This window comes from Odocoileus virginianus, chromosome 7 (assembly GCF_023699985.2).
Source record: "Odocoileus virginianus isolate 20LAN1187 ecotype Illinois chromosome 7, Ovbor_1.2, whole genome shotgun sequence".
Taxonomy (NCBI): Eukaryota; Metazoa; Chordata; class Mammalia; order Artiodactyla; family Cervidae; genus Odocoileus; species Odocoileus virginianus.
The window spans coordinates 18094179-18108260 of record NC_069680.1 but is presented as its reverse complement, the minus strand read 5'-3'; the positions used below and the strand labels follow the sequence as shown (position 1 = coordinate 18108260).

At 33.9% G+C, this 14082-nt stretch overlaps 1 protein-coding gene across 1 annotated transcript in view; it reads right to left on the bottom strand.

Moving 5' to 3' along the window:
• Positions 1 to 14082, bottom strand: part of ATRNL1 (attractin like 1) — a 751710-nt gene that overhangs the window by 414753 nt on the left and 322875 nt on the right. Inside the window, exon 26 of the mRNA XM_070470251.1 lies at positions 5622 to 5700. Coding sequence (XP_070326352.1) covers positions 5622 to 5700 — 79 coding nt within the window. The remainder of the gene's footprint in view (positions 1 to 5621; positions 5701 to 14082) is intronic.

Sequence of the window (14082 nt, the reverse complement as noted above, 5' to 3'; positions counted from 1 at the left end):
CTCACACCACCCCATTCACCTAATCCAGTTATTATCTTCAAGAAGTACTCATAATCCAATCACTTCTTGTCACATACACTGCCACCTCTTGATCTGAGCCATCATCTCTCACAAGGTATGGTAATAACCTACTTACTAGTCTCCCTGTGTCTAAAGGGTCTGTCTATAATTTAGTCTCAACACAGCAGTGGTACTATCAGTTTAAAAGCACATCCTGTTAACTCAAATCACTTAACTCCTCTGTGGAAAACCCTTCAATGTTTTTCTATCTCTCTAAGAGGTGAAGTCAAAGCAGTTTCAGTGCTCAATTATGGGCTTAAAAATGGATACATCAAGCTGAGACTCAAAGAAATTTTGATTTATGAATCAGGTGGTGGTGGAGTACTGGAGTGACACTCAGGGATACATAAATATATTTTTTAAGATCTACAGGTGATTCCAAAGTACCTGCTAGATTGAGAACCCTTGTGTCAAAGTGGATACGGAAGAGGAAAATAATCCTAGATATACAGAAGCTGCTGTTACTAATATAAATGCAAAATATAAACCTAGTCATTATTTATTTTACATATCAACAACCATAGCTAACTTTTGCTGTAGTCTGGTAAGTAACAGGCAGTGAGGTATTCAGCACATATTAACTTGTTTAGTACTGTAAACCTTATAAAGTAGGCCCTACCATATCCTATTGACTCTAAGACATTGTTTTCACACTTTAATATCTCTCAACTCTGATATGTGTTACAATCAATGAAACTGTACAACCAATACTGGCCAGATGGCAATTATGATATAGTTGTCATTGCCTGTGCAGACACAAGCTTGATTATTCTAGTCAATAATATTATGTGAAATAAACAAAACATTTTTCCTTAAGTTAGAAAGTGATTTATGAAAAACTGAACTATGAATGTGAACAAGTTTTGGTAATAGCTTAACCAATTTATTTTGCTTCTACTTTCCGTTCAATGTATATATGTGATGATATATAATAAAATCTATATCTAAGTAAGTATTTAAGAGTCCTTTGAATAAAGTATAAAACAAATACTCTTAGTGGCAAGAGAACCATAATTAGTTGGCAATGGTCTTTCTTTCTCTTACCTCAAATAATTCTTGAATTGTATCATAGTGTTAGAGTAAGTGTTAAGCAAATATAAGGTAATACTAAGGCCATTAACTGCAGGGATAGACATTACATGAGCTCATAATCATAATAATGATTTTAAAACTTCTTGCTTTTTTGACAAAGGAACATGTTTCATGGAAAGCTTCATCTAGATACTGGAATCTTTGACTATTAAAAGTAAAATGCAAATTCTTAAAGTACCAAGAAATTCTATAAGAAGCTTTGTATAGTACTAACTAGTTAATTTTAAATTTTTCACCCAAAATAATATTTTCTCATTACTTTCTTCACTCTACGTCCACTCTCCTCTCTCTAAATAAATTGGATGTATTTCCAAAGAGGTAGAGCAACTTACTTTGTAAACATTGATTCATTGCATTAATAATATTGAGATGAGAACACATTTACTGCAAATTTACCCTCTCAGAGATGACTTAATCACAAATTATTTACTCATGACATGTCTTTAGTAAAGTATAACAATGATATTAATTCTTCTCTGGGTAATGTGCTTGCCTCAAGAAAAGTAGTTTGTTACTCAGAGCTACTAGATTCTATTTATGAGTTTTAGTTTATTATTTCTAACTCAAATTTCAGATAGATTATGTTCAATTCTAATTTAGGCTCTATGCTATGCAATTGTGAAATGTGTAGGAAAATAGAGCAACATGAACGCAAGACCAGTTACTCAGTGGACACTGTCTTATCTCCAATATTGTTCTTATTGATTTTCAAGCATTAGAGATGCATTACCATGCTATGAAAGATAAGCAAATAGTGTGATAATGATCTATAATAATGTGTTTTTATTCTTTAAAGAACAGTAAAGAGAATTAAAGAAATAAAAGCTCCTGGTATAAGAAACGTAATCATTCAAATACACAAACCCACTAGAAATACGAAGTTGATTAAACATAACCTTACCTTTGCTTATGGGATCTATTATTCCATAGATATTTCAGTTAGATTTTAATGGAGGCATAATACAGTTAAACCACCCAAACTAAATGGGACTAAATGTATCAACTGAAAAAATTAACTTCTTCTAACTATTAAGATATGCACAATAGTTTCACTTATGTTAGTCAAATATAAGAGTAGATTTCTTTATTGCAAGGAGTAATCATAACATTTTAATGAGTGTGTACCTTTTGATATCTATTCAAATCTCAAATTTCAGTTGAAGCATGAAAATTATTAAGTACAGCAATGTTATTTTAAAAGTCTCCTTTTAACATATACTTGGTCCTAACAAATGTTTTTGTAATGTAATGACTATCTAAAATTAAATATGCCGCTGAAAATGAAGGTTTTCAAGACCTATGTAGCAAGCATAAGCCATAAAAATGGACTAATTCTTCTCATATATAATAGTATTTCCACTGATCAATATCCACTTACTGTATCCATTCATTAGCATAGCACCCCCACATACACATACACACAAAAGTTTCATGTTTTTAATGGAGTTGTCACAGAAATGAGTTTTGAGCTCTTATATGAAGAGGTAACTTTAAAATTAAAGTCCTTTATAGTTTCATTTTTGTGTTTTTAAGAGCCCCTGAATTTCAAGAGGTATTATTTGGAGGCCAGAAATTATTAATGGGCTTCTGATATTAAAATTATAACACAAAATTCTATGTGTGTGTTTATGAGACCCAAAGTTTCAAAGAGCTAAAAAAAAACCAGGAGTATGTCTGGTTTAATTAACACACTATATTTTTAAAATATTCAAAGATACCATGGCTGATTCATGTCAATGTATGACAAAAACCACTACAATATTGTAAAGTAATTAGCCTCCAACTAATAAAAAATTTTAAAAAATAAAATATTCAAAGATAATACTCATTTTAAAACAGTCCTTATATTCAGACAATCAAATAACATAATTTCTGTAACAAAATTATAGAAATACTAAAAAGGAGGAATCTTTTAAATGACCTTCATTTACTGTTACAGATAAATTGTCATTCTACTGTTCACAGGAATCTTTGCGGTTCATAATAATGTCTTAATGCTTTAGAGAAAGCAACATCTCCATGGAAAGAAAAAATATTGAGGTCTTTTCCTTTGGGGAATGTTAGTGTTAATCTATTAGGTATGACTGAATAAAGACAGATAAAAATACATTTTAACCTCCATTTACAGAAAGTCTATAAATGGAATTATCACATTTGTTACCACTGTGTAGTTAAAAGTCTTTGGGTCTCTAACATCAAAATGACAATCTTTTAATAATTAAAAAATTACTAATTAAATAGATGTCTGGTAGTCATCAAAATAATGTCATCTTAACTTTGGACATCAGCATATGAGTGGTTTCTAAGACATTTGGAATTTTATATTTAAAAGACTTTATAAACTTATAAATGATAAAATTCCTCATAATATTTCTTAACATATGATATTGTAATATGACACAACCCTTCAACAGGACAGATTTTTAAATTTTTGTAGAGGTAGCAAATTAAATGCAAATATTATTATATTCTAAAACGACTCGTCACCTGAAGATTTGGAAAGAAGGACATTAAATTGCGGATTATCAAGAGGACACAATAACATTTAAAACCACAGATCAGAACAGGTCCAGAGGTCCCTAACCTAGTTCATCCTTCCTAGTTTTCCTTCATTCTCAAATGTGCAACAGATACTTTGAAAGATTTTGACTGCCAGTCAAAAATTAAATATATTTATACTTTTTTATTTAAAATTTTAAAAATCTTTATATATCTGTATTTTAAAAATTAAAGCAATTTCAGTTTGCTTTAGCATCCGATAATATGCAGTAAACATTACTATACTGAGGTCATAGCTTAACCAAAAATAATTTGTTGTTTTGAAAAGTGTTAAAGTTTCATAATTAAATAAACAATTCCCATCATTTTTCTCAAATATTTAATAGCTTATAAACTTTAGTCATTAAATATAAACATTCCTACAGTTCTAGGAACCTCTAACTGAGATTAAGCTATATAGTGCAATACAATCTCTTGAGAGGAAAGCAAATTCAATTAGACCACTTACACAGCTAGTTAATGGCAGAGTTGTACACTGATCTTTCCACAATGCTATATTTATATAGTTATATTTTATAAACTGTAGAAATCAGACACTTAAACATTGCTAACCATAATGAAGTATGAACCCAGTTTCCCTGATTGCTCCTGACCTCTTTTTTAATGAATAGAGGCACAAAATGTCACTTGTTTTCTTCCACTATGGAAAGTCTTCAAACTGCTTCACTTTTCATTTGTTTTACCCTTCCTGAATCTATACTTTTACCTTAACAAATTGCCTAGCATGTATAGATTTCTGATTTCTACACAGAACTCTTTTTGCAAAATATTTATATATTTATATTTTAAAAACACCTTTTAAATTGGATTACTTTTTATCATAGCATTATACCAAGTAAATTCTCACTGACATTGCACTGACCATATGCAGAAAATCAGAAAGGTGGAGGGAATTAGGATCAGAAATTTATATGCAGGGAAATGGTTTCAAGTTTGCAAACACAGGTAGGCACTGAATATTTGAAAACCGAATAATTAAGAACTCATATTATTTACTAATTCTATAATTTGGAATATTCTGGATTGTTTTTAAACATAATCTTTTAATATGTGAAAATAAGTAGGTAAGCAATTATATCTTTGCTATACATCACTGCACAAAAATTAAACATATAAAAATATACTGGGCAATGCAACAGCAAATAGAATGCTAATAATACTAATATTAATAGTAATAGACTAAAATAATATTAATAAAAACAGAAACTTGTTTTTCCATTATATAAAGCATAGAACAATAAATCTACTGTACATATGGGGTCCTCATATTATTATATTTCTTTGCTCTTTCAATTAACTAATATATACAAAGTTAAGAAACTATATTTGTATAGTATATTTATATCATCAGCTATTGTTCCATAGACTATTACATTTTTTATCAATTTTAAGATTATAACAGATACACATGATTAATTCTGCTATAGTAATGTATCATATTAAGGGGCAAGACAGACATACTTGGATTATCAGATACCCATGAAATGGAAAAAATTTGATTATCAAAAAATTCTATGAGATACAAACCAAAAAATTAATATTTATTGCCCAGAATATTCCTTTAAATTGTAAGAGTTATAAAAATAAATTATGTTTTTATAATGTGATTACCTAAATTAAAGTGATTGAAGGTTACTTAATCAACAAAACTAATATTTGTACTACTATAAATTCTAACACTATTTTTAAAAAACTGCTTTCAACTAAATAATGCTTCTACAGATATGGATTTAAAATGACAGTGGCAAATTTTGCTCTAAAGCTTAAAAAATGCTACATTGACTTGTTCAATCTTAATAAATGAAATTGATTTGAAAAACTCTATTTGAAAGGAGCATGTCAATTAAGCACTAGAGATCCATATGTTTGTCTGAATCTTTAAATAAAACATCAAGTAATATAACTATTACCTCTCTCCGCCGAGAAGCCCAACATGTTTGCTTGATCTTCCATACCACAGCAGCCACCAATAATAAAGATAAAAAACAACTAGAAAATGAAACACAAATAAATTTAGCCTTAAACACTTGTAATATATCATGAAATAATAAAAGAATATGTAGAATATTTTAAAATATATTTAAGCAATCACTTTGCCTTGGTATGAATTCAAGAAAAAAGGGGCAAATTAGAAATTTTTAAAACATTCTCAAGTAAAATCAAAGTATACGGGTGGAAAAAATTATTTATACTCCTTCTGATACAGTATGGTCTATCTCTCAGATTTTCTCTGTCAGAAGGAATGTAACTTTACAATTCTGTTGGTTTTACATAGCAATAAATCTATCTAGAATTGCTACTGAGTTATAAATTTTGGCAATTTTATAAATTTAAAGATCACACATTTATTCATTTTAAATTACCAGCAACTATCTTATATCTGAGAATATTCCTATAGTTCTGAACTGAAGGCAATCTAGCCCTTTCCCCTCTGCCCCTGCCCTGGACCTGGGACATTTAAAAACATCTAGATACGTATTGCTTTTGAACTGCAGTTTTGGAGAAGACTCTGACAGCAAGATCAAACCAGTCAATACTAAAGGAAATCCGTTCTGAATATTCATTGAAAGGACTGATGCTGAAGCTAAAGCTCCAATTTTGTGGCCACCTGATGTGAAGAACTGACTTACTGGAAAAGATCCTGCTACTGGAAAAGACTGAGGGCAGGATGATAAGGGGACGGCAGAAGATGAGATGGTTGGATGTCATCACAAACTCAATGGACTCGAGTTTGAGCAAACTCCAGGAGATGGTGAAGGACAGGGAAGCCTCGCGTGCTATAGTCCACGGGATTGCAAAGAGTTGGACGTGACTTAGCAGCTGAACAATAAGATATATGTCTGATTATCACACTGGGAAAGAAGTACAACTATACTCCAGTGAGTACAGCCAGGGATGCTACTAAGTATCCTGAAATGCACAGGACTGCCCCCAGTGACAAAGAATTATTCAATCCAAAACACCAGTTGTACTGAAGTTGAGAATCCCTGTATATGCCCATGTGTAAATTAAGAAATAATTCAGTTACAATGTATATACATGTGGTCAATATGTATGAAGTACAATATGCCATAGACTATGATAATGGAGAATATACATTTTTATCAGTAATTTGAGACTGATAAATTTCAAAACAACAGATTTATGTGAACATGATTAAGCAACCCCAGCCATACATTACTGCTTTTTTTTTCTTTCTTTGCTCTGTGGTCAAAGATTATGCTATGAAAAGACCCAGGAGTGAGTGGAACAGGGCCACTACAAATTCAGTGGTCACTGATCATTACAAAAAAAACCTGGTCTTCACTCCTAAATGATAATCATTGTATTCATCGACTGATTCACTCATGAGCAGTGTAAATGTTGACACTTTCTTCTCTTGTCAAATCCTTAAATATATTTTTTCTCCTTAAATATATTTTTTTCTCCTTGCCTCACTTAGAGATCTTAGAATATCTTTGAATGATGATGACAAAGACAACTCTAACACCGAAAGACTGAGTAGGAGCACATTCCAGGTAAGTACTAGGTATGTCACACTACTCTAAGTACATTTCCAGATAGGATATGCTATTCTCATTTTAGAAAAGAAAATCCAATGCTCAGAGAAGTTCAAAGTAATTTGCTTACAGTCATACAGAGAGTTTAAGTGATAGAGTAAAAATGCAAAATGAGCCATGTAAGCCTCAAACTCTTTCCTCCCCACCTGTTGGGAACTCTGAGCTTGCACACTATCTCACAACCAGTTGTTTTACATATTCCCCAGGATCAAACACCGAGGTGCCTTTCTGGTTATTACATAATTGTCTTTCTCCCAAATATTTATAAGCTCATTTTCTTTGTCCAAATTCAATTTTTCAGAAGTGCTCAAGTCCCTCATCTCCTAAAATAAAAAGCAATAATCCTATTTTATTAATCCTGAAGCTTTCTCTAGTTGACTGAGCAAGTGGTTCACATAGCCACTGCCATGTCAATCTTCTCATAACCTACTCTGATTCAGCATCTTATAATTTGGTATCTAATTTTTATACTAATAAAACTGTTAGTATTGATAATTAATGTTTACATAGTATGCAACATTTTAGTGACTACTTTCCTCACTTTTTAAAAATTAAATAAACTAGTCTTTTCTCTGTCAACTGACTTTTACTTCTCAATTGACAATACCAACCATCCATTATTTTCCTTCTGAACACTTTATTTTCTTGGCTTTCTTTCATCCTTCTTGACACACTATGCGGGTTAACAAAGGTAGACTGCACTCCAGATTCCTTGCTTTAAACTATGGACATCCCTAAAATTTCACAAAACCATGTTGCTATCTATTCTTGCTCTCAGAGAAAGAGGTCAGTAACTCTCATGGCTTCAACTGAGACCTAAATCGGAATCATTTCCAAATAAAAGTCATTAAACCTGCCAAAATGAGAGCATCTTATCATTAGAAGAGACCTATGACATTATTTAGTTCAGACTCCCTCCCAGGAAAGAAACTCCGAGCAGAACACTGATAGTGAGCCAGAGCCTAATTAAATATTCATGGTAGCTAAGAAGATGCTGACTCATGTTAGTACATTTTATTTTCAAGACATTAGCTCAAACTATGAAATTTTCTATTAACCTGTCTTTCTAACATTAATTAATCAGTGCTGCTTCTGTCTCTGGGTTACTCTGAATCAGTCATTTCCTTCTTCTTCTACATGCTAATACTTCTTTATATAGTTGAAGACACACATGATTCCTCTAGCCCAGTGGCTATCAATCAGGAGAGTTTTGCCTTCCAGGGCACATTTGGCAGTGGCTGGAGACCTTTTTGGTTATCAACACTTGGTGGAAACAAGTGGATGCTGGGAAATATGCTACAATAGAGAGGCCAGTCCACCACCCAATCACAAAGATTTTCCCCAGCCCAACTTGCCAATAGTGTTGAAACCATGTTCTAGTCTGAATTGCTGGCACAGAAGTTATACGTCCCATGTTATTTCTAGGTTAACATGAAACTGCTGAAATATGGTACTGAGACTTGATCATTTACATATAATCTAAGGATCCATTTAATTTGAATTTAAGTCCCACCATATAAGAATTTTAACATAAGAGATAAATCTGCCATATACAAACTGAACTCAAGAATAACATTCATAGTAAAAGGAACTAATATCTACTGAGTAATATGTACCAAGCACTGCATGCCGTGTTTCACATGCATTAATTCTTTCATTACCACAATCACACATGATATATATTCATTCTAAAGATGACAAAGTTGAGGTCATGAAGTGTTTACATAAATTGCCAAAGTTACCAAAGTCTTAAATTGCAAGTCCTCCCCTTTATGTTGCCTTGTCTATTATTTTCCAGCTAAAATGTCAAAATACATTCAATTTTATCATCCCTTATATTCAATTGGACATCACATCTTGCCAACTATTTCTCTCACAACGTCTGCAGTAGTAGGCAACAGTATAAGCACCAAAATCCATTCACATTTAATAATTAAACACAACCTAAATACCAATAAAAAGTATTCATATTTGATAATCAGTAATTTCTGCCTTATTGACTATGCCAAAGCCTTTGACTGTGTGTATCACAATAAACTGTGGAAAATTCTGAAAGAGCTGGGAATACCAGACCAACTGACCTGCTTCCTTAGAAATCTGTATGCAGGTCAGGAAGCAACAGGTAGAACTGGACATGGAAAAACAGACTGGTTCCAAATAGGAAAAGGAGTACGTCAAGGCTGTATATTGTCACCCAGCTTATTTAACTTAAATGCAGAGTACATCATGAGAAACGCTGGGCTGGAAGAAGCACAAGCTGGAATCAAGATTGCTGGGAGATATCAATAACCTAAGCTATGCAGATGGCACCACCCTTATCGCAGAAAGTGAAGAGGAACTAAAATGCCTCTTGATGAAAGTGAAAGAAGACAATGAAAAAGTTGGCTTAAAACTCAACATTCAGAAAACTAAGATCACGGCATCTGGTCCCATCACTTCATGGGAAAAAGATGGGGAGACAGTGGAAACAGTGTCAGACTATTTTTGAGGGCTCCAAAACCACTGCAGATGGTGATTGCAGCCATGAAATTAAAAGAGAGCTTACTCCTTGGAAAGAAAGTTTTCACCCACCTAGACAGCATATTAAAAAGCAGAGATATTACTTTGCCAACAAAGGTCCATCTTGTCAAGGCTATGGTTTTTCCAGTGGTCATGTGTGGATGTGAGGGTTGGACTGTGAAGAAAGCTGAGCGCCGAAAAATTGATGCTTCTGAACTGTGGTGTTGGAAAAGACTCTTGAGAGTCCCTTGGACTGCAAGGAGGTCCAACCAGTCCATCCTAAAGGAGATCAGTCCTGGGTGTTCATTGTAAGGAATGATGCTGAAGCTGAAACTCCAATCCTTTGTCCACCTGATGTGAGGAGTTGACTCATTGGAAAAGACCCTGATGCTGGGAGTGATTGGAGGCAGGAGGAGAAGGGGACGACAGAGGATGAGATGGATGGATGGTGTCACTGGCTCAATGGACATGAGTTTGAGTAAGCTCCAGGCGTTGGTGATGGACAGGGAGGCCTGGCGTGCTGCGATTCATGGGGTCGCGAAGAGTTGGACAGGACTGAGCGACTGAACTGAACTGAACTGAATTCACAATATCCTCCCCTCCAAAAGAGTTACATGATCAAGGTTCAGTTTAGGACAGTAAAGACTTATTTCTCCATTTGGAACTTAATCTTTCTGATGTAAATTTCATGACACAGGTAAAAAGTGTCACTTTTATAATGATACAGAAAGCCAGTATAAAATTTTTCAGTTTTAATGATTTTTCCTCCTTGAGAACAGAGATATATACTTTAGGAGTCTGTACGTTTTCTATGTTAATTTATTCTAGGTTGATAATAAAATGTAAAAAGAGATTATGCTGAAGAGAAATTGGTAAAATCAATAAACAGTTTAAGCAAATTTTCTAATATGCTAATAACCTTCAATAAATATTAAAAATTCAATAAAAATATATCTCAATTCCTGGCATATAGTAGTTGTCATTAAACCTTTACTAACTGAATAAAACTGGTTAATTGATTTGAATATCTTATCATTTTTTCTCAAACTGAATGCCTTTTTTGGCATTATTATCCTTATGGCAAAGTAAATATTTTATAAAGCTTTTTTATTTCTACTAAACTACACAGCAAATAAAACTTATAGTTCTTATTAAAAATCTACATAAAATAAAATCCAATTAATTAAGGACTTTCACTTTATTAAAAGGCAAACAAATAAATGAAAACACTTAACTTATACAGCAATATTGAAATGTTACACTCATCCTTTTGCGACTGTACCTACTGACAATCCTGGAAGTGTGAATAATGACAACATTTTTGTCAGTCTAATTTCACTGGTGACACAGTGCCCTATGTACCCCTCTGCCCCTTCCACCTGTTCCCTTTAGCACGCTGAACTTTTTAAGTGAGTGATAAATGAACTCTGAACTATTATTACCTAAAGTGACCAAGATTCTGGGTCTATCTGCTCTAATTAGCTTTTCCTTAGTATATTTTCTTAGGTCAAAGGTCCTAATGGGCAACATCAAACATCCTTAAATCTGATATTGCAGCAAGTTTGTCAGGGAAAAATTAGTTTGGCTGCTGTCTTTCATATCTCTTTTTCTATTGTATTTTACAATAGCTTGGATTATTCCTTGGTACAGGTATCATGGAGAGGGGTGGGGGTACAGGAGGTAATTGAGCTGCCTTTTTTTTTTAAGTCTGCTGTATAATAGTCTAGAAGATGGGAACTATTAAATACCCTTCAAAAAATCCTCCCAATGGAAACAGGAAAAACAGAAAAGAAAAGAAACTCTTAAAAGCAAATATATAAGCTACAGGGATTAAAAAAAAAAGAAAGGAAACCTAGGAACTCAGGGAGAGATATTTCAATAATTTGATTTGAACCTTCATAAAATGGTCATTATGGAAAACATTCTTAATGTGAAAAAATAAAGAAGTCATTAGGTACTCTCATTTAGGGAAAATTAAAAATAATTGAAGAAAAGTAACACAGTGTGGTGTAAGGTTATATTGTAAAGCAGCGTTTTAGTGACAAAGAAATACTCTCTAGTGGTAATCTAGTCAGCCAAATGCAAAAAGAGATAATATTGTCAAGATTTTATAGAAATTTAGGTTAAGTGATCATAAAATTTGTTTTAAATACATTTTTTAAAAGATGCTTTTATTTCTCCGAAAAAATGTACAAACTAGGGAATTGTTTTGAAATACAGAAACATAATATTATAAAAACTAATTTACTTCTTAATTACTACTATTGCAGAAAATATATTTTAAAGCTTTTAAAAACACCTTCCTAACACTTGAAGGATATTTTTTGTCTTAACCAACTAAAATGTTCACAAAGTAAATTATCAACTTAGAATGCAACACATCTGCATATTAAGAAAAAATTACTTGTTTCCATCATCATATTCACAAAGATGAAAACCCAGCAAAGCCTAGGGGGTGGAACTGGAGAAGCAATATGTTCACAGCATAAATTGCTACAAACTTTTTTGAGGGTTGATAAGCTAGAGTTAACTACACCTTAGAAGGCACTGTCAGTTAGGATGATTTCAAATACAAGTAACACAAACTAACACAAAATGGGATAAATGGTCTTGGAATTAAACAGATTTTACACTGCCTCCTATGAACTGAACTGTGTTCTCCCAAAATGCACATTTTTGAAGCCCTAACACCCAAAGTGATTATGTTTGGAGACAGGGGACTCAGGAGCTAATCAGGTTAAATAAAGTCGTAAGCGAGGGAACCAGATGCAACACGCTGTGTTCCTGTAAGAAGAGACTCTAGAGAGTGTTCTCACTCCCACACTTTCTCCCTTGACTGCCCCCTGCCCGTCTCTCCCTCTTCCCATGGGCACACGCTGGGGAAAGGCCAGCGGGGCATACAGGGAGAAAGTGGCCATCTGAAAGCCAGTAAGTGGCCCACATCAGAATCCAACCATGCCGGCAACCTGATCTGGGACTTGCCGGCTTCCAGAACTCTGAGATATCAGATTTCTCATGTCTGTTACAGCAGCATGAGCTGACTAAGACAGATTTTGGGATCAAATATCTACAAATACAGAAACAGCTTTGGAAGTGGGTAATGGGTAGAAGCTGGGGGGAATTTTGAGGTGTATTCCGGAAAAAGCTTTGTTTGCTATGAAAGGACCATTGATAGAAACAGACATTAAAGCCAAGTATGATGTGAGCTCAAAAAAAACCCAAACAAACAAATAGGAAAGCTAGAAAAAAGCTTCCATTTCTTAGAGAACACATAACTAATCAAGACCAGAATGCTGATATTCATCAGGACACTGAAGGCCATTCTGGTAAAGTTTCAGATGCAAACAAGCAATAGGTTATTGGAAAATGGAGAAAAGGCCGTCTTTGTCATAAAATGGCAAAGAACTGGCTGAACTTTGTTCTAGTGTTCTGTGGAAGGTAGAACTTGAAAGCATTAAAATTGAGTATTTAGCAGAGGAGGTTCCAAAGTATTGAAGATGTAGCTTTGGTCCTCCTTATTGCTCATAGATAAACTCAAGAGGAGAGAGATGATGTGAAGTAGGAATTAATAAGCAAAAGAGAACCAGAATTTGGAGAATTTGAAAATTCTCAGTCTATCCATATTGCAAACAAAGGGGTGAAAGCTTGTTCTGAAAAGAACACTAAGAGTGTGGCTGAAGAGCCATTTTATAAAAACATCATAGGTGTGACTCAAGGAATTAATCAGCCATTTCAGCATAAACCAGGAAAAGAGAAGTGATAATATCAAGGGAGATACTGTGAGTTTGAAGGAAACAGAGAAAACAAGATGGAATGAAAGAAGGTGGTAAGGTTTCTTTGATTATGTAGGATGGGAACATAAGGCTATTCAGCTGGGAACATGCTTTATCCTTTAAGAAAAGGGAAGAATGGCTCCAAAGGTGAATCAGAGATCTTTAGGGCTCCAAGTCACACCACAAGCCAAGGGGACAAGAATGGTTGCTCCTCAGTTTCAGAGTGCGGAGTCTGGTTTTGCAGGCCCAGGATGCCACCACCAAGGGCCTAGGGGCTGCAGCATCAGGGTCACCTTGTCAAGCTAGAGCAGCAGGGCCACTCCATAGAGCTATGGGGGTGACACTGCCACCTCAGGGGACCTGGAGGTAGAACACTGAACCAAAGAGGATTATTCTCAAACCTTTAAGGTCTGGTGGAGCTAGTCTTGCTAGGTTTTAGACTTACTTGGGACCCATCATGCCTTTCTTCCTTTACTTTTCTCCCTGTTGAAATGGGAATATTTATTCCATGCCTATCCCATCATGGTATTTTGGAATAA